The sequence below is a fragment of the Platalea leucorodia genome, assembly GCF_965183815.1.
Source record: "Platalea leucorodia genome assembly, chromosome: 4".
Taxonomy (NCBI): Eukaryota; Metazoa; Chordata; class Aves; order Pelecaniformes; family Threskiornithidae; genus Platalea; species Platalea leucorodia.
This window is the reverse complement of record NC_138826.1, coordinates 103,023,191-103,044,568: the sequence shown is the minus strand read 5'-3', so window position 1 is coordinate 103,044,568 and position 21,378 is coordinate 103,023,191. Positions and strand designations below refer to the sequence as shown.

General features: G+C 43.9%; 1 protein-coding gene across 6 annotated transcripts in view; it reads left to right on the top strand.

The window, feature by feature from the left end:
• Nucleotides 1–1,090: 1,090 nt before the first annotated feature.
• The window catches only part of CADPS2 (calcium dependent secretion activator 2), a gene marked incomplete at both ends in the record, with an annotated part of 322,949 nt that continues 302,661 nt past the window's right edge, over nucleotides 1,091–21,378 (top strand). For all 6 annotated transcript variants that reach the window (XM_082308684.1, XM_082308683.1, XM_082308681.1 and 3 more), the window contains one exon: nucleotides 1,091–1,414. In XM_082308684.1, the coding sequence (XP_082164810.1) occupies nucleotides 1,091–1,414 (324 nt within the window). The remainder of the gene's footprint in view (nucleotides 1,415–21,378) is intronic.

Here is a 21,378-nt window from a genome sequence, read left to right as displayed (position 1 = left end):
CCTTCCCCTCCTGGCCCCCGACCCTTCCCCGTTCGGCAGTTCCCACGTCCTCCCCGGTGCCGGCACCACCACGCGTGGTCGCGTAGGGAGTAAGAGGAGGACTTCTTGATCCACATGAAATCTGATGTGCCTTCCCTCCCCAGGGCTACGCTTCCACAGGGCCCTAATCGGACTCCAGAAATTTAGCTTTGACATGGTGAAGCCTTTTTTATTTCATTTTAGAGAGTGATAGTGGTAGGCTTTCATATGTTTCTCACAGCCTGAACTGTGAAGATAACCACTGTGAATATGAACCTGGCTGGATCCACAGATAGCCTGGAACAACCATTTCAGAGAGACGTGAACGACCTGTTTGTGGCAGCGGGTTCCCCACAGAGGTACCCTGTGACAGCAATGCACGCTTCGGCATCGCCTCACTCCCCATCTCAGAAGGGCAGGGTTTCGGTAGCTTCTTTTTCTGGGGCCGTTTGAGACGCTTCTCGGTTTTTCCCCGCGCCACATGGCAGAGGTGCCAGCGAGCTCGGGGTCGGCGGCGAGCCCTGCTGTGGCCCCGCTCTCCCCTCCCAGCGCCGCGTCCCCCCGCGTGTCCGAGGCGGCTGGCGAGCGGCGGGCGCGATTCCCCGGGAGGCGGGGCAGGGCGCAGCGAGGCTCTCCCGCCGAACCGAGCCGAGCCGAGCCGAGCCGAGCCGAGCCCGGCCGGGCCGGGCCGAGCCGAGCCGAGCCGAGCCGAGCCGAGCCGAGCCGAGTCCAGGCGGGCCGGGCCGAGCCGAGCCGAGCCCGGGCAGGTGCGGCGCGGCCCCACCTGGCCCAGCCACCTGCGGGCCGCTGCCCCCCGCCGGGGCGGGCGGAGGCGTGAGCCCAGCCCCGGCCCCGGCCCCGCCTCCGCCGGGAGCCGCTCGGAGCAATTCCCACGGCAACCCAGGCTCGACCCCCTTCCCAAACCCCGCCTCCCCTCCCCGCCTCTCCGCTCCCGCCCGGCGGCCGCCGCCGGTCGGAAACAGTCTGTGTGTAAACTCGACGTGTCCGGAAAGGTGCGCGCCGCTCCCCGCCTCGCTCCGCGCCCGGCCGCGGGGCGCGCCCGCCGAGCGCGATGCTGGACCCGTCCTCCAGCGAGGAGGAGTCCGATGAGGTGCTGGAAGAGGAGCGGCGGGACGTGCTGGTGGCGGCGGGCGGCGGCTCGCCGCGCTCGCTGCCGCCGCCGCCCCGGGACCCGCGGGGCAGGGAGGCCGGCGCGGCGCGGGCGGCCAGCCCCAGCCCCTCGGTGCTGAGCGAGGGCCGGGAGGAGCAGGAGCGCCTGCAGCGAGAGGAGCGGGAGAAGCGGCTCCGGCTGCAGCTGTACGTGTTCATCGCGAGGTGCATCGCGCACCCCTTCAACGCCAAGCAGCCCACCGACATGGCCCGCCGGCAGCAGAAGGTGAGCCCCCGCCTCCCCGCTCCCGCCCGGCCCCGCCGCCCCGGCCCCGCCGCTCGCCCCCGCCGGCCCAGCCCGCGCCCCGCCGGCGGGTGCCGCGCCGCCGCCGCGCTCCGGCCCGCAACAGGTTGAGGCGGGCGCTGGGCGGCGGCGGGGGCAGGCGGTGGCGGAGCGGGGTGTTGCAAAGCTGGGTGTCGGCGCGGCTTCTCCAAACCCGCGGGTTTGCCTAGGAATCCATCAGTCAGCAGGGGCAAAGTCTTTGAAGTTTTTAGAGCGGCCCTTAAAGTCGCGGTGCGAGGGAACCGGGAGCGCAGCGTGCGGGCGTCGGGGCGCTGGGGCCGTTGTGCGGCGGGAGAGGGGTTCCCGCCGCTCGGCGTTGTGCGGTGGATGGACTGAGACTTCCCAGAGGTGCCTCCTGCAAATCGTGTTCTCACCATCTGTGCCCAACTCGAGCAAATTCAGCCGTAATACAGAGGTGAACGAGAAAACTGTTTTGTTTCGTTAATTAAGTGCAGTCTCTCTGTACAGAGAAACAATTAACGTGCGTGTTTGTGATGAGAATGGCCTTCTAGTGAAGGTTGAGCAAAATTATTCTCTGCATCTTGTACATCAGAGACAAGCTCTTGAGAACTGGCAGGTATGTGGTAGGTACTCATGCTGTAACAGGGCTTATTCTCTGTTACTTTTGAGCTATTGAATAGGTAGAATGCTTCAAGTTTTGAAACAAGGTGCTGCATTTCCAGGTAACCACTTAAAAGCTCAGTTCTTGAAATGTTTGGTCTAAAAAAATTTGTATATATATTTTGTTTTTACTTTTAGTTCTGTAAAACAAACAAACAAACCCAAATCAAAACAGAAAAGAAACAACAAAAAACCAGCCCTCCACAGCACTTTGTAGAGGGAAAGATTTCAGTTCCACTTGGCTTTTTCTGATCTTGGTGCTTCTATATCTCTAAGGGCTTGTAAAATCCAATACTAAATGTTTTGGGGTGTCTGAATTACGCCTGCTATAGGTAATTTGTGCTTAGTGAATTCTCTGACAAGTTAACGTGGCGGTAATAATAAGATTATTTCCGGACTAACATTTTGTTTTTATTAAGTGTTAGGTATTTAAACTCTGAAGCCTGTATAAAGACATCTTGTAAGCAGGAAGTCAAAGGAAATCTGGCAAAATGAGGATTTTCTCCATCCCACTGAGGACTCCCCACCCCAAAACAGTCTCATCATATTATGATATTTTGAATATCAATATCATATCATGATATTTTGAAGGGACATCTGGAGGTCGTCCAAGTGTGACCTCCTGCTGGACAAAGCCAAAGCTGACCTGATGTAGTGTTGATATTAGCGTAGATTCAAGCAGGAGGCTCAAAAGCCTCCAGAGATGAGATCCCACAACCCATCTCTGTGACCTGCTCCAGGGCTGCTTTGTCCCCTTCTTGATGAAATTTTCCTAATCAGCTTCCAGGTTACAACCTGTGGCCATCAACTGCAGAAGATACTGAACATTTAGAAGTTCTCACTGATCTCAGTCACTAAGTATAGGAACTGCATTTTTAAAAATAACTACAGTATTAATTATTTTTATTAATAAGATGTATGAAAAGAGATTACTAGTCTGCAGCAAATACAGAAATATGACAGTTGTGGATTTAACATATGAGGAATGAACAGATTGATTGACAGAGTTGACTTGATACCTAAAATTAAATGTTACTCTTGCTAATTACTGTTTTTAAGTGAACTCCGACTTTTGGTTTAACTACTATACATAGAAAGAGATTTTTGTCTTGTTTAGGAATTTAGCTGCAGAACAAGGATGATTTGTCTTTTGCTGGTCAGGAACTAGTGTTTTTAAATAAGACATAACACAAAAAAAATATTCTTTCTAGGAGTTGCACTTCTCTGTAGAAATGAAATGTACATAAACATCCTTCCTGTTATTTGACAATTTGATGTATTACCCAATGAATTACTGAATATCGGGTAGCAGAACTGGTCCTAAGTTTTGAGAGTTCAGAAAACCTGCTTTGATAGTTCAGGATTGCTGAGAGCCGTATGAAGGAGCCCTCTTCTGTGCTCTGATTTTTGCACTGTGCTGCATGGCAGCCCCGTGTCAGCCTTAGGAATGAGAGTGCAGCCACCTGTCTTACGCTGTGTCCTGTAGTGAGACACTTTTCAATGCATGATAGATGGACTCACGTTCCATAGGGTAAAAGTCTGTCTGATTTCCTGAATGTATTCTTTCACTGCCAAGATACGATACAGATGTGGACTGCCCCTTAATCTCTTGCTCTTTTGCTTCACATCTGACTTCTGTTATGTGGCTGGCTGTCCATCTTAAGCTGGACTGAGATTCCTTACCTGTGTTATTTAACTGGAGCCGTTAACTACCGCATGCCCTGTCCATCATCAGTGGGTAAGTGATCCAAGGTGTGGTTTCAAACCAGAACCTGTGATGCTCTGTGGTTCCAGCTCCCAGCCCCGTCTGCCTGTCTCTGGTTGTGCACTCTTCGTAATGCTTTTGCACCAGCAGTCTTTCTGATAACCTAAGAATAGTATCCACCCTGCTTGAGAGCAGAAGTAATTTGTTCTTTCTGCCAGTTCATTTGGCATATTGCTGAGCAAATATTGCAGAATGCAGTTTGCTTCTTTTTTAATGTGGAACATATTATCCAGTGAGGGAATGAGATGGAATTCATATATCAAATATCCTCAATTGCATTGTAATATCAGTAAGGAAATGGTTTACAATATGGCTGGCTTCTTATGTTCTTGCTTCAGTATCAGATTAAAATGTACTGTATGGTGTCTTGAAGCCATCATACTTAATGGACTGAGTTATACTAATTAACGTAAAGAATTTTAAATGCAGGCAGTGTTTCGCTCCTCTGTTGTCCTTTCTCATCCTTCTTTCTTCTCCCTAAGTAAAATTAGCTCAGCTCTATTGTGATAGATAAGATTAATTAAAAAAAAATCAAACTTTAAGAAAAAGAAGAGCTGTCATAATTCACCAGAGTCCATCAACTCTGCTAACTTGTTTTTAATGGCAAAATCAATGTAATTTAGCCCAGACCTTGCTGAGACATGTACTTTTATAATCTGGCTGCCTTTCTGGTTTTAATCTGTAGGATATGTGGTAGAAATATGCTTTTTTAACTGTTCAGAGTTAGTTGGTGACCTGCTATTACATCCTGTCTTGCTTTGGTTACTGGTAGGTTTGTGGTGGAGAAGGAAGAATAAGTGAATATTGAAGATGTGGAACTGAAGGATGGCGTGATTTTTCAAGGTGGGGTAGCAGATCCTGATGAAGATGGAGTTAGTTCTACAGAGTAGAACTAATGTGTACTTAGTAACATATTTTCAATAGATATTTATGGACATTTGGTCATGTATTTTCCAAACTTTTAGAGAAATATTAATGCATCAATGCATTACATGTCATGCCTTTATCAAGCAAGGTTTGTCTGTCCCTGGTTTCAAGAGACTTTGTCACTTTTTTGTAGTTTCCACTTTTTTAATGAGTCCTCTGGAACGTATTTCAGCATCTTTCTTTTTCTGCCTTTCCACTCCTGTTCCTTTCCAGTCCAGCAAAAGAGAAGATGAGAATAGTTAGCTAAGCCCATTCCTCTTCCTTCTTCTCTCCCACCCCAGCCAAACTGAATCTCAAACCAGCAGATTGTATTTGTCCTCAGAATGGTGAAAAGAAATGCATTCCCAGCGTGGCTGTCTTCCACCAAGGGAAAGTGGTGTATGTGAACATACACAGAGTCAGTGATTAGATGATGATCCTGGTAACTGTGGTTTACACTAATCAGTTGTACACTTGTATGTACATACTTGGTTTTACTCAGGGAGCGTGTGCCAAAGGCGGGTTCTGTGGCTGGGAGATGAGTCAAGGTTCCTGGGGAAGGAAGGGACAGTGCTACAATTAACTGACAAAAAAGGTATTCTTCCAGTGTTTTCATTCCTCGATGTTTTAAAATTTACTCTAGTAATCGAGTGGTCATGCAGTAGAAACACAAGACGGGGAGAGAAGTAACACTTCCATGCTAAACAAGATTTCCTGATGCATGAAAGGCTTAGTACATCAAAGCTGATAATTCAAGTCTTGCTTTCATAGGTGATAAGTAGCAGAAGTAATTGAGCTGGCTGTTTAGAAATCATAACTAAATGAGTTTACTTCCTGAATACATACCAACCTGTTTTCCTTCCATTTCTTCTCTTCTCTCCACCTGTTCAATCATGAGTATATCAAAAACATTGGCTTCTAGTTAATACTCAAAAGTAGGGGTGGTACTATTCAGTAATTTATTTTCATCTGAACTCCATGAGTTTGTTCTTTTGTGTTTCTTGGACTTTACCTCTAAAGGAGACGTTTGTAATGATATGTGTCTACTAAATAACTGTATCAGGAAAATGTTGGTTACAGGGATAGACTTCATTCTCTGGATCACAGTTTTATTCTCAATGTCTTTATTTCTCCTGCCCCAAGCTCCATTTTTCCTTGCTTTTGAGCTGGTGACGTGTATCTACTTATTGGTTGGCCGAGCATGTTTTCGGAAAGAAAAATTGTCTCTTGGCTTCTGAGCCTCCTTTGTAAGATGCTGTTTTCCCCACTGCTAAGGTAGCAAGGAGAGTACATCCAAAGCCATTGTTGCTAGAAACTCTAGACACATTTCAGAGGAAGAGCTTAGCTGTAAAACTTGGCCATCTGGTCAAAACTCTGCTAAAGGGCTTTCTAGGAAGACATCTTCCATTTCTCCCTTCAATGTTTCCTTTACAAATCTTAATTTTTTTGTGAAGTGATTCAGAAAGTAACTTTAAATCAAGTTTATTTGTCTCTTTGTTTTTCCTCACCACAAACACAGTGATAACACCTTGTCATGATGCTATAAGCCACGTGTATTCTGTTTCAGTCAAGTTAGGATAGAGCATTTTGGTAAATCCTGTCAAAGCCCATTGAGATGGTGGCCTACACAGCTCTATACATGTTGAGACAAGATTATTGGCAAACAGATCTTTTTACCACAGTCAGAACTTGCTCTTTGGGGAAGAAGTTGTTCTTGCCTGCAGTAGGAAAGTTGCTCATAATGGGCAATTGAGTCAACCATGGCTGAAGTAATATTGAAGGGTGATGAGAGAAGTGGAGCCTTCTAGCTACCAATGCCACTTCAGAAATGACAATCCATCAGAGTTTTGTTTTAATCTTAAATTGTTCTGCTGCCCTGCCAGCTCAGCATTGACCGGTGTGGCTTGACCAAATGTGCTGGTGAAAAATGAGGCTTTGGTAAACAGCTGTGTAATGAAGTGGACATGTAGGGATGGTCTGCAAACCTAGTTTTGCTATGCTGAAAATTTCACCTGTCTCTTCTTTTCCTTTCATGTTTTGTTTTCCCTGCCTATTTTACCCATACTTGCCTTTGACATTTGATTATTTTTCAATTATTATTATTTGAGGGGACAATTTTAAATTTTATTTCTGAATGAGTGGCCTCCGGTTGTTTATTTCTTTCTGTCACCCACGCAGTTTGACGAGTGTGTTAACTCTATTGGCAAATACCCCGTTTAAAGTGCCTGAGGAAGACTACTTAGTTTTTTCTACAGGGGAACTGACAGGAAGGGAGTTTGAAGAATCAGTTGACTGTCACCATCTCTGCAGGAACATTACGGGGGAATTGACTGGCTGGGCTCCCTTGCATTTCTCACCCTTTGCAGGCAGTTGTTATTCTTGCAGTATATTTTGTGTATCTGAACTGTTGGTAATTGGTGACAGAGAAGGAGAAATACCAAATCAGCTCATCTTGTCCTTATAACTTTCTCTGACATCATCTGAGAAACATACTCATTGCTGCCGTGGAAGAACAAAGCTGGTGAAAATACTCTTTTCCCCTCTGAACTGTACTCCTCTCCCTGTATCTGGACAGGGGCAGTGTATCAAAATATTCATTACCATGTACTGTCTTTAACTGTAAAATATTGCCAGAGCAGAAAGTATGTGTTGGTTGCTAGTTGACTGTTCACGGAATGATGTATTTCTATAAAAGCAAATTTACCATTTCCCCCCTTCTTCCCCCATGCACACCTGTTGTCACCAGTTCATGTCTGGGGACACTACTAACCAATCATCTCTCCATTTGCATGCTGCTTATTAGACTTGGTTTTTGTCTTTCTGGTTTTGTACCATTTCTTTTTAATATTGGTGAATATCATCCTGAAGTTGTTTTCGGTGTATATTGTTTTGCTTTTTTAATGTACCTCTGTATTTTTGTTCTACTTTCCTGTTATCCTTGGGGTTTTTTTGTGTGTAGATGTCTCCTACTTTGCTAGCTTAGCACATCCCTCTCTCCTGCTGCTTCCCTTTTATTCATAGGCTTGCTAGAACTGGAAAGCTAATAGCTCAGGGACAAAACTTGCTTCCCGTTTATCCACCTAAGAGGTGTCCGTGGGGGAAGATGGGATGATGCGTCTTCTTCTAGGAAAGTGCTTGGCTCTCCTCTGCTGATTGAGGGATGTGTGTTGGGGTGCTAGTCTTTGTGCCTTGGCCCTGGTCCTGTATTTAGTTGTACTGAGCCCCAGTTGGTATATTACTCTGTCTGAACTGGGTGCCAGCCTCTGAGGTTTTTAAACTTTTAAATCTTTAAGTCTCTTTTCATATATTTTTTCTGGCATGGTGTCTGCAAAGATGCCTCCTATATTTCTTTCCAGCTTACTCCTCTTGCTACCTGCTGATGGCTGTGGCATGCACAGGTCTGGTACTCAAACTTCTGGGTTTTTAGCTATTGCCGTTCAGGAGGGGAGGAAGGGAGAGGAATAGCATCTGCTGAACTCCTGTTCCATTTGCCTAGTGCCTATCTCCAATGCCTGGTTCTGCCTAGAAGTGCTGGCACCGAATTGAAAGTAGCCCAGTTCTTGTGCGTTGCAGCTGATTCCCACAGGTTTCGGAATAGCAGCTGTGAAAAGGCAGTTTTCAGTTTGTTGCTGTGTGTGGGAAACTCTGAGCAGCAGGAGAGGCAGAGTGTTTGTATGGGGGTACCAGACTGCATCAGCTTAGGTTTGTGTTTAGAACGTTATTTTCACAGCCATAAGCGTTGAAGGCTTTTCATTTTTTGTTTAAAATTCTCTAGAAGTTGATGGTACTTGCCCAAAAGAATTTATTTCTGGTTCTTATTTATTTTGCAGCGAGGAGATAAAGCATATGCTTCTCTTCAAGCGTGATTACTTGTATGCATAAGTTTAAGAATGTTCTTGAGTGTTTTTCCTGTCAGGAAGGGGAAAAGCATTAATTAACAGCATTGTGAAGAATGAACAGAGCTACAGTGAGTACTTCTTTAGCTACATGACCTGGTGAAGAAAAATTAGAAGAAGAGAAGGTGGTTGTACAAGAATTTTTCTCCAGCTCTTGTTTCCATTTTTCTCTCGTGCATTAATTATTCATTTATGTTCAATTGTTGTGGCTGTGGAGTTTTGGGAACAGGGGCCGGCAGCTTCTGTTTAATGAAAGTGCTGGAGGGATACTCTGAGTGATAGTATAGGCACACAAAAAAAATCCTTAGGATAGTACTTTGAGTAGACTTGTTTGGGCCACAGACAAGGACATGGAAGAAAGGACAAAGCTCAGATAGTGTATAAATGAGATCTCCAAAGAGGTGATATACATCTACAGAGATTAGGGGAGAAATGGAAATCAGTGATGGAGAGTTTCATGGACTGAGATGAAGGTATTGAGAAAGTACGTGGAGCTGAATTAATTTTAGAGGAGAGGAACTGTTCAGCAAGGACAATGACAAAGTTAAGAGGAATGAATTTGTAGCAGAGAAATCCACTGGTCATGAGTTAGGCTTTTCAGTATGAAACAGCAATGAAGGAGGAATATCTTGGGTAAAAGAGTTTGCAAGAAAGATATTGGGCTAGGAAAAAGAGATAAGGATTAAGCTGGGAAAAAGTGAATCATCTCAATATCCATGTCAGTGTAATATAGAATAGCAAGGGCAAAGAGTTGGTGAGAAACTTGGTGCTCAGAAGTTGGAGTCCATGGAAATCATAGTGGTAGGATATAGTACATTGGGGAAAACAGTGTTTTCATGGTCCCAGATTTTTTTTCTGCAGAAGGTTGCAGTTTTTGTATGTGTTTAGGTTTTTCTTACGGTGAATTCATGCCTTCTCTTTAAAAAAAAAAAATCCACCTCCAGGCAATCTGCACCGAATATTTATCTTGCTGGCTTTTGCTGGGGAGCATCCCTGGTTTGTGCCTATTGCTCATATGTTCCTTCATTTATTTCTTAATTATGTATTCTGAGGCCTTGTAACAAGGTACTGGTGTCTGTTTCTAGTTCAAAAGTGTTCTATGAATGTTTTGCCATTCCAACAGTTTAACACATCAAATATGCATTAGTGTTAAAATATTAATATTGACCATTTTTTTTATTTTTGTCTCCTTATGGATGGAGCATAAGCAAAGAAAAGAAATAACAATAATGCAGAAGTGGTTGTTTGGTATAGATTTGATGTTAAATCATCTTAGCAATCAGTTCTCCTCTGACTCTCTCTTCCTTCTTACAGTGTAATTAAAGGGCCAAGGATTTTTCAGTCTCTGACCAGTGGGAATTGAAGAGCAACAAATAGCAACATTATTTGGCGATGGAAGTTAACAAACTCCATTAGAAATTTTTGTTTCTAGTAATCTTCAACTTGCAGAGTTGGAGTATTTGGCTGAATGGACACTTAGATTCAGCTTGTGGTGACTTAGCACCAAATGCAATATCATTCTTGTAACCACATCTGTGCTACAAATGGTGGAGGTTCTGGGCATGCTAGTATGTGATTATGAAGTAATTAGAAGCATTTTAGTTTAAATATTCTGTGATATAAATTCTACCAGTCTCGTTTATATGGTTTTGGGTTCTTTTCAGAATGCTTTGGCTCCCAAATTCAATTACTTAAAAAACATCACTTGAGATTTTTAAGGCCAACTTTTAAAGTTGTCTTTCTTTGCCATCCAAGTTTTTAGGTATCCTTACCTAATGCTTACAGGCCTTTTTCCATGATAATAAGTGTCAGAAAATTACTAGCTATGTTCTGTGTATATAAGACTTCTGTTTTACCAGTTGGGACATAAAAAACCAAACATCCTATAAAGGTAATCTGAGAATTATAAGATCTGGCAGCCTGTGGATATATAGATATATTTTGTTCATGTGTTGCTGAAAAGGAAATAAATTAACAATGACATTCTTAACTGTAATTTAAAGGTGATCTGCTCGATCTGCAGATCAGTCACGCACCAGTATCAGTGTATGTGAGTATTTTTGTGCATGGCTCTCCCTCAGGCACCCTGTCTGTAGGACAGTTAGTACCTTATGGGACTGCTGTTACAGCAAGATGAAGGTTCATTTGTCCCTCCTTTTCCCCCACTTCCCACAGGCTGGGGTGGGGAATTTTAGGAGTAGTACCTGCTTTTTAAGACCTCTTTACTTTCTAAATCGCAAAGAAGGACAGTGGTACACTGTGAACAGAGCTGGGTATTATTGGTCGTTCTTGCTTGGCCCTTCCTCAAAGTCAGAATCATAGAATAGTTTGGGTTGGAAAAGACCCTTAAGATCATCGAGTCCAGCTGTTAACCTAGCGCTGCCAAGTCCACCACTAAACCATGTCCTTAAGCACCACGTCTACCCTTCTTTTAAATACCTCCAGGGATGGGGAATCCACCACTTCCCTGGGCAGCCTGTTCCAGTGCCTGACTGCCCTTTCGGTGAAGAAATTTTTCCTAATATCCAACCTAAACCTCCCCTGGCACAGCTTGAGGCCATTTCTTTTTGTCTTATCGCTTGTTAGTTGGCAGAAGAGACCGACCCCCACCTCGCTACCACCTCCTTTCAGGTAGCTGTAGAGAGCAATAAGGTCTCCCCTCAGCCTCCTCTTCTCCAGGCTAAACAACCCCGGTTCCCTCAGCCGCTCCTCATAACACTTGTGCTCTAGACCCTTCACCAGCTTCATTGCCCTTCTTTGGACACGCTCCAGCACCTCGATGTCCTTCTTGGAGTGAGGGGCCCAAAACTGAACACAGCACTCGAGGTGCGGCCTCACCAGTGCCCAGTATAGGGGCACTATCACCTGCCTGGTCCTGCTGGCCACACTATTCCTGACACAAGCCAGGATGCCATTGGCCCTCTTGGCCACCTGGGCACGCTGCTGGCTCATATTCAGCAGGCTGTCAACCAACACCCCCAGGTCCTTTTCTGCCAGGCAGCTCTCCAGCCACTCCTCCCCGAGCCTGCAGCGTTGCATGGGTTTGTTGTGACCCAAGTGCAGGACCCAGCTCTTGGCCTTGTTGAACCTCATACAATTGGCCTAGGCCCATCGATCCAGCCTGTCCAGGTCCCTCTGCAGGGCCTTCCTACCCTCCAGCAGATCGACACTTCCACCCAACTTGGTGTCATCTGCAAACTTCCTGAGGGTGCACTCGATCCCCTCATCCAGATCATCAATGAAGATATTGAACAGGACGGGCCCCAGTACTGAGCCCTGGGGAACACCACTTGTGACCGGCCACCAACTGGATGTAATTGCATTCACCACCACTCTCTGGGCTCGGCCATCCAGCCAGTTTTTTACCCAGCGAAGTGTACACCCATCCAAGCCGTGAGCAGCCAGCTTCTCCAGGAGAATGCTGTGGGAGACAGTGTCAAAGACCTTACTAAAATCCAGGTAGACAACATCTACAGCCTTTCCCTCATCTGCTAAGCAGATCACCTTGTCGTAGAAGGAGACCAGGTTAGTGAAACAGGACCTCCCTTTCATAAACCCATGCTGACTGGGGCCTGATCTCCTGGTCACTGTCCCACATGTGCCGCATGATGGCACTCAGGATGATCTGCTCCATAACCTTTCCCAGCACTGAGGTCAGGCTGACAGGCCTGTAGTTCCCTGGATCCTCCTTCCGGCCCTTCTTGTAGATGGGTGTCACATTTGCTAACCTCCAGCCGACTGGGACCTCCCTGGTTAGCCAGGACTGCTGGTAGATGATGGAAAGTGGCTTGGTGAGCACTTCCCCCAGCTCCCTCAGTACCCTTGCGTGGGTACCGTCTGGCCCCATAGATGTGTGTGTCTACGTGGTGCAGCAGGTCGCTAACCTTTTCCCCTTGCATTATGGGGGCTTCATTCTTCGTTCATGCATTGGAGCAACTGGATTACAACGGTCTTTCTGATACTTTAATACAACTTGCTGTTGTAGATTAAAAGCATCACGTAAGAATGAGAAGTATTATTTATTTAAAAGGGCAACAAAATTATTCAGATTTTCACTAAACCACTAGCTGTTTTGTGTGTTCTGAATATTTAAACTCTAATAGATTATTAACACATTAATTTGCTAACTATAGTTGTTAGTCAGAACTCAGTCTGCAATGGGCTTCAAGAGGTCACACAAATGTGATAAAATTGGTGAACTGGCTAAAGCCTCCTTACATGACCCTCTTGCTGTGTTACAAGCTGTGTCTGTTACAAGTGCGCTTAATTACGCAGAGCAGCACACGGGGAGAGGAGGCTGTACAGACTGGCAGAGTTCTTCCCGTATTATAAAAATCTGTTTCTAAACCTGACTGCTGTATTGTGCTAATCCATGCCTGATGGTGTTGGGCTGATGTGCAGTGGTCATAGCTACTGTCCAGTAGCTGCGGAAGCATGATCTGCTGAGATGATTGAGGCTTTTGAAAAGTAAGAAAGACCATCCCCAAAGGTAACATGCTTAATTAGTGACAACATCAGCATCTGCATTACCATTTTAGCTTGGATCAGGAGTGTGCTTTAAAGTCACCCTCCTTGTCCCACTTGCGGAGTTCTGTTTTGCACCACATGAATGTGACCGTGTGTGGGCAAAGCTAAACCAGAAGTAACGTTCTGGGAGAACATGAAATCCATGCAACCGGACTGAGGTAAAGCCTCCTGAAATGAATTTAGGGTATGTGTCCCCTCAGCATGAACTGCTCCACTGTACAGATACACTTTTCTCGTGTCACACTGCTTGCTAGTGTAGATGTGACTTCAGAGAGAGTCAGAGAGATTTAAAATACAGCAGCTAACACAGAGTAAAGAAAGAGAGATGGAACCTAAATGAGGTAAATAGCACAACAGGGCAGTCTCCTTTCTGAGCCAGTAAAGCAGGACAGAATATGCAATGCAAACATAAAAACAGCTGAAGTAACAAAGTAATAGAGTCTTGCTATGTCTGAAGTTAATGAGGAGCAACAAACTGCCCCTAATTACTGAAAGTGTGGGATCCTCAGCAAAGCTGCCTGGGATACTAATTAAAAGAACTGATTATAAGAAATAGAATGCATAATTAATGACTGAGAAATCATTTTTCAAGAGTATCTTCAGACAGCAAACAAAGTGCCCTTGGAAAACATTGTGACACCCTGAGCCATCCACTGAATCTAATCCTGCAGATGGACCTGAACCGATTTGCAAGAGGTTACTGTGCTTATACTTTCTAGTGCTGAGGTAGGGATTAATGGGGGCAGAATGACAGGTAGAATAGGAATAGTATTTCCATTTTAATATCAAATACTCTCTTCAATTTTTTTTTTATGTATGGCTTCAGTAGAATTTGGTTATGAAATATGCTGACATACTGTATTTTGTTTAAATAGTTGTCTTTGCAATAGTCTGCTGCTCGTACAGTTGAGTCAGGTCTTTAATGCTTGGAGAGGGCCTTTGGGTAGCATCCTCTCTGTGTTGATTAGTAGCATGTGTGTGTGTGGCAACTGTTTGCTGTCAAGTGTACGAGCCACCAAATGGACTGTGATTTCTCTTTTCTGGATTCTTGAAAAAAATAGCAATCTGAAAATGACATCTGACAGAACAAAAATGGAAAGTTTAAAGATTTATTTTCCTTGCAAAATAATAAAAAAATCTAGCCTGATTAATGATTTTTTTTTTTTTTATCCTAAGCAGTTTTTTAAAGGGGCTAATCGGGGTTAAGTTTTATCCAGGCACCTGTTTGGGTGCTCTTGCCTAATTGGGCACTCCTTAATTTATAAACTTGAAATGTGTTTAATAGCCCTGGTCCTCAGTTACTTTGACATGTTTATAGAAACTTAGATTAGGAATAACAAAGCTATAAATGCTTGGGAGCATCGAACCCTATGTGTAATTTCCTATGCTGCTTCTAAGCATTTGCCAGAGGCCAAGGTGGGAGGCTGGAGGTGCCCCAGAGTGCTGGGGTGAGCATGGAGGCAGCCAAAAGGGACACGGGTGCCTTTAAGTAATTAATCTGTGAGACCATCCCACTGCTGTATGATGTCTCTCCAGACAGACATTACATTTAATTCTCGTTGATCGATTTGCGATCATTGTAGTGAGCCCTCCTTTACATGGGATTCATGTTCGCAGAGGGAGCAGACCCAGAACGGAAATATCCATATCCTCCATAGTGTCTTTTACTTGTTCTGGGATTCAAAAAATTGATCAGTATCTCTTTGGTCCCGTGGTTGTGTGTTGTAATAAATTGATCAGCATCTGTTTGGTCCCATAAGGTTGTGTGTTGTAACTCTGAACGTATTCATCTACTGGAAAAGGGGAAACAATCGACTCCTGTGCGCTCGAAGTGAGACCACGACCGCGCGGTGTGACGGAGGCGGAAGGTCCTGCTGCTGGTGGTGCATCCCTGCTTCCCTGCACGCTGTGGTTCTGCCAAATTCCTATGGGACGTGAAAAATATGCATATGTATGGTTACATGTAAAAGGAGGGAGAGAGAGTGTGTGGGTATGCATGAGAGAGGCAGGGAAAAAAGGTATAGATACTGATGTGAGGGGAGTAGAATGAGTGCTTCATAGCATGTTATGATCTAATCTGTTTTAAAGAGGTTACACATTGAACATAAAATACTGGCTACAAGTCACTTAATACTGCTGCTTTTTCAGAAACACTTTTTCTGTTTGTTGTTGTAAAAACTGTAAATTGCCATTTACTTTCTTTAAAAACGAACAACACCCACTCACACCCCCCCAAACCAAACCCCAAACCAAACCCCACGCCCCAAACCCTGCAGATCTATATTTCTACCTTGGCTCAGTTTGGTAGCTACTTCGTGTAAAATGAAACTCCTAAACCTTGGGATAAGGAAGCAAAGATGTTCCTATGTCTTCTATTAACAGTAGAGGTTTTATTTTTTATTAATATTGAGCTTTCAGGATTGATCTGATTCCTTAGGGCTAGCTCAGAGTGTGTCCTGTTGAAATTAGTACACTGAATTTCTACTTTTCTATTTCTGCTCTTTAAGTCTTACAGGCATAAGACTTAAATATCTGATTTGTTCTTGTATTTGAGGATGGATTTATACCTTGGCTGCAGAAACTTGCTCTGGATTGAAACATAGCATATGTGTTCTCAGTGTGAAGGCTAATTTATTTTCCTAATTTGATTCAATTTGTACTTTTTTTTGCCTACAGTGGAAAAATAATTAGTTTCAACAGGAAAACAACTATCCTGATTGTGTGGTTAAAAAAAAAAAAAAGACAAAAAAATATTCCCCCCCTGTACTGCACAATTGTGCAGATAGCTCTTACTTTTTTCTCATTCTGACTTCAGTGAAGCTACAGAGCAACAAGCACAGCTCTCATAAGCCACTCTATGGGGAAAAAAAGAAGTTGGCCCATTTTATTTTTAATAGTGATGTGGTTAGAGCGGAACAGCTTCTTCATATCAGTGATCAGAATCACACTGCCTCTGTGCTAATAAGATAAATGGGGTAATGCATACTGATTATCATAGCTGGAGTGATATGTAGACTGGGAGATTGAGAAAAGAGGTGTGAGATGTTGAAGCTCTGAGCAATACAGATGGTCAGTGATGCAAATCCATTTCAATCTGTAATGCTGGAGAGCCTGGGAAATGGGCAGAATTGCATAATAACATCAGAAGATGATAGGTAGCCTATGACCTTTTCTTTCAATGAGGGTGAAGGATTCAGAGTGAGAAACTAGATTGCTTTGGCAATGGAGTGAACCCATCCTTGGACAGTATATGCATTTGTGTGTTTAAGGCAGGTGTCAAGGAATATTTATTCACTACAGCCATTCATATAAGTAAAAAAATAGAACCCAGGGTACTATCAAAATTGTAAAACTGTATCAAAATGCTTGTAAGCTGCTTGCTAATTTTAAGCCCGATAAAACATTGAAATAATTTGATATTTTTTTCTATAGCAAGTAAAGAAATCTGCAATCAGTGCAGAAGAGTGAGAAAGATCAGAATGGACTAAACTAATACAGTTTTAAAGAGGGGATGGCATTTAATGCAGGAAAGCTTTTTTTTTTTTTTTTTTTTTTTTTTAAGAGGAGTCATAATCTTGCGGATGCTTTGAGGTTAGGGACACTGTTTTTGATGCAGTAGCTTCTAAGCAGTTTCATGCGTGTGTGTGCGTACAACTTAGTAAACCAAAATGAGGGCTTTTTCTGAAAGGTGTCCCAAATAGGGTATCTGTACGTTTCCCCTCAATAGTTCTTGTGTTAAAACAGATGTTTTATCCACCTGCCAGTTCAGAAGATTCCTTCTGAATCACAAAAGTTACCAGGGAATAGCACCACTACTGCCAAACAGCTGTGCTACCCTATCTGTGCCTTTAGTGATACCTGTTTAATTAAATGCTTTGAATTTGACAGTAGGTATAGTAAGCTAGGCTAACGAAGCTACCGTGCCTTGGATACATCTAGTAAGCACCCTGGCATAGATCATGGCTGAATGAAATTATTGCTTTGCTGTGGAATGGAAAGCTTATCTTGCAAAATTATTGCAAAGCTGATGAATATCTTCAACACACAAACAAGTTACTGTGTATCGTAGTTTTACACCAAATGGGAAGGAACCTCCTGGGTTGAGGCAGTCTCGTGTCCAAAAAAGAGGCCTGTTGTCCCTTTTACAAGCAGGTAAAACTTCAGTTAGCAGGTATCCCCACTGTTTTTCATTACTCTAATAGTTGTGAGAATTCTGTTTCCCGACTGAATGCATTTGCAGTTTGCTTTATACCCACTTGCTGTTCTGTCAGCTCTACCCTTCAGTTAAAATAACAGCTTTTCCTTACTGAAGGATTTAATAGAGGATGGTGTCTCATTCTGCTATATGAAACAATCCAAGCTCTGAACCATCCCTCAGGCAGTAGTCTCTCTCCTTCTCTGATTATCTTAATGGTCTTTCTCTGTATGTTTTGTATCTGGAATTAATGCACCCTCCTTCTCATGTTGCCTTTCACATTAGCGCAGTGCCTGGGGTGTGCTGAGGCAGCGCATCTGAGCCTTCAGCTCAGAGCAGCGAAGGAGAACAAAAATCTTACAGAAGTTCTTGTGAGTCCTGGTCTGAAGCGTGGGATGCTGAACTTCACCCCCTTTCTGTTGCCACAGCTCCCACGCTGGCTGTGTTTTCCAGTACGGTTTTCTTATCCAGTCTGTGTGCTTGTGCATCCCAGCCTTGAATTTCAATATCAGTCTTCAAAATCAGAAGATTACGATGTCATGCTCCTGTTCTCTCTGTCACAAGAAGTATGGAAATACTGCGTTTATGTTTAATTTGCAGGTACAGCCCTCCAGAACTTTGCAGCTGCCTTTCCAGAGGCCTGCTATTTTTCCTTTAACACGTACCCTCATATTTTTATGGATTCTGCTCCCCCCCCCCCCCCCTTAGTGGCAGTATCTCAGCTGCTTAACTGCTGTCTAGCTAAGATCTGCAGCATTCTTTTAGCCAGAAAACAAGAATAAAAAGCAAACGGATTACTTGATTTTATCATCTTTTGAATAATTCTGGCAAATCTGTGACTTTGTGTGACTAATCCTTCCTATTCTGGGTCAAATGTTGCCCCATTACCCTGATTCTAACCCTATTTTTATACCCTTCTCCTGGGGAGTCTGTCCTCTGAATATAGAGACCCGCTGCCCTCCTTTGGGAAGGAGGGTTCTTTGGGTGATGCTGGACAACTTTCAGACTCTTCTTCTAAAGAACTTCCACGCCACCTCATTCAGGTCTCTCAACTCTTTAGTCTCGATGACTGAATTGACTAAGTCCTCTTAATTCCTTGATGTAGAGAATAAATTATCACTTCTCAGTTTCCAGGCTAAAAAGATCTTTCTGACAAAATACAAACTGCTGAGACCGGATTCATGTTCAATAACCATGCATATCAGCAAGCTCTCAAAATAATTAAGTGCTGCAGTGATAAAGAACAAAGACCGTTCAGTGGCACAATTCATATGCATTCAGTTGCAGCATTGCTGTGTGCCTTCTTTTTAATTCGTTTTTAGCGCAACTGCTATCAAAAGTCCTGAGTTCCAGGTTGTCCAATAAGCTTCTAAAAAGGCTGTTGCTGGCATTCTGCCCTGGCCACATTTGGCACGCTGCAGAGCAGAGTTTAACAAACATCTGTTGGGTCAAGCATTTTGTTGACCATGGGAGGTTAAGTGGTCAGGATGTGCTGATTTCTCTACAGAATGTGTCTAGACTTGTGAATTTTTACTATACTTTTGCATATGACTTGAATGCTTGTAGGAGACAACATGTATAATGGTGCAATTATGCCTCAGCGTTTGGAGTTAGTTCTCCCCTCTAAAATATCATCCAGCATACTTGAGCCAGTGTTTTTGTTTTCAGACCCACTGACATGTGTATACATTGGTTTTCTGTGCAACCATACTTGAGCCAGTGTTTTTGTTTTCAGACCCACTGACATGTATATACATTGTTTTTCTGTGCAACAAAAGACATAGATTCGTGCTTCCTTCCGAACTTCCTTTGACACCGCAACTTTATGGTTGAATAGAGCACAACAATGAGTGACTTCTGGGTGTACCTCATCTTTTATCCTGCCTGTAGTGCTATAATTCAGGCATGGATTCCCAACATGGGAAAGTTGCAAGGAGCCTGGGCCTGTCTACCTTACTCCTACTCAGCACTTCCAAGTAATTATAAATTTTGGAAAAGCTGGTACAAAGAACATACTGTGAATTATTCTGAAGGTCAGTCATTATTTCTGTGCTTCTTGGGAACGGTGCTCATGCTTGTGCTAGGGACCGAGTGAGTCACTTTGAAACTCTGGTTCTTGTTCCTGTGAGGTTTACTTGCACAAAGTTAAGCAAACCTCATTCACCACAACTCTCTTCCACTTCTCACACTCCTCAACTATACTGGATTTTACAGAACAGCACGTGTATCTTTTCTTTTGGTTCAGGATTGTGTTGTCTGGTCCTTTACACTAGGAGGAAGAAAAGCTTTAGAAAGGGGAAAAGAGGCATCTTGTCAAATTAACTCGGTAGTCTCGGGAGAAGAGTGCAGAACTGGGAGCTGGAGGAAGGAATAAGCTCAGTCTCTCCCTCTGAAAGCTCTGATTTCTGTATGCTTCAGTCCTTTGTTGTTATGCCCTCCGCGCAAAACATGAAGCATAGCTAAGTATTGGTCCTCTACTGTCACTTTGCAAATAATAGAAGTATTGAAAGTTGATTTTTATCTGAAGTTTGGAAAGGAAATTGCATCTCCAGAATAGCAGAAACTCCCCTAATTCACTGTGCCTTAGCTGTGCAAGAGCATCAGCTCTGTTCCTCTGGCATGTTCCTAATCACTGTGCCATTTTTTTTCTGTGACAGTGGGAGAGATGGAGATCAGGAATCCTGTTCTGTTGCTTTTGGTTAGAAATATAAATTACCAGCACAGTGTGTACTGAAATCTTCTTAAGCAGCTTTTGCAGAATAAAAGATAAGAATTTACTCCCGACTTAAATGAGAAGGGCCTGTGCTGAGCACCTAAAGATCCGTCGCTCAGCCCCTCCTGCTGATCCGAGAGGGAATGGTACTTGATAATTGTACGTGACAAGATTAGTCAAATTTCTTTTTTCGAAAACTGAATTGTTACTGTTAGAAAAATTCCCTTTAAAGCAAGTGGATATTATAAAAAACAACAAACAAACAAAACCCCAACCTCTAGATTATGCAGTGTTTTGGGGAGCAAAAAAATGCAGGTTATCCCCTCCTACTAGTTTGAGTAAGCCTTTGGTGTCACTTCAGACACTGGTGGGTTAACTGGGTACCTCACTTGAGTTAACTCATCAGACATTTAAAAAGACATCTGGAGACACTGCGTTTTCTTCCTACAGCTTACTGCTCCATTCATAAGCAGAAAGCTACAGTTCAGCTATCTCCTAAACTTGTAAAACCACGTACAAAGAACTTAGTGGTGAGTTTATTTCAAGGTAAGGTAGTGTTTTTTCTTCTGTTTGAACTTAAATGAAAGACCTGAGGCCAGAATATAAACCTGAATGTAAACTGCGGCCCATCGGTGGGTTCTCATTGGATTAAAACGGGTCCTAAGCTGTTTGGAGGAGAAAGCTGTGGCTTCCCCCCATGTTTAAATATGATGGAAGGAAAGCCACTGTCACTCACTCGCACACCCCTGAGGGAGAGCGGTTGGTTACTTTTTCTTGGCCGTAGACTGGAGGTGAACAGGGCATGTTCACTGGGCAGTGAAGCATATTAATCTACCAATTTGCAATTTTGTCCTTGCTGCCTCTACCTTTGTATTCCTGCTTTGTGGTGCCAAGGTGACATGCCAGTTCCTTTCCCCGGGCTCTCTGGTAGCACTCCCCATCGCCTGGAGGGACTGCTCTATAAATGCAGGCCTGCAGTGGTCCGTGTTTGAAAGTGTCTTTATTCTCCCTTGGGTTTGGATTTTACAGCTTTCATTCTACTCCAGTAATTCCCCTGTTGGCCCGTTTTTGTTAGGCTTGTCTTTGAGCGCGGTTGTTGTCAGCGGGGAAGGCTGGGAGGCTTTCAGCCAACTTCCTTTCATTGTTTCTTTCAAACATCTGATGTTATCTCATCTACCTTCATGTTATTAAATATGTGTGCTGTCCTGGAATCACTTAACCTCTTCCCATTCACGTGCCTGTAATGCCCTGCTCAGATCCTGGCCTTTAGGGAACGTGAGCAAG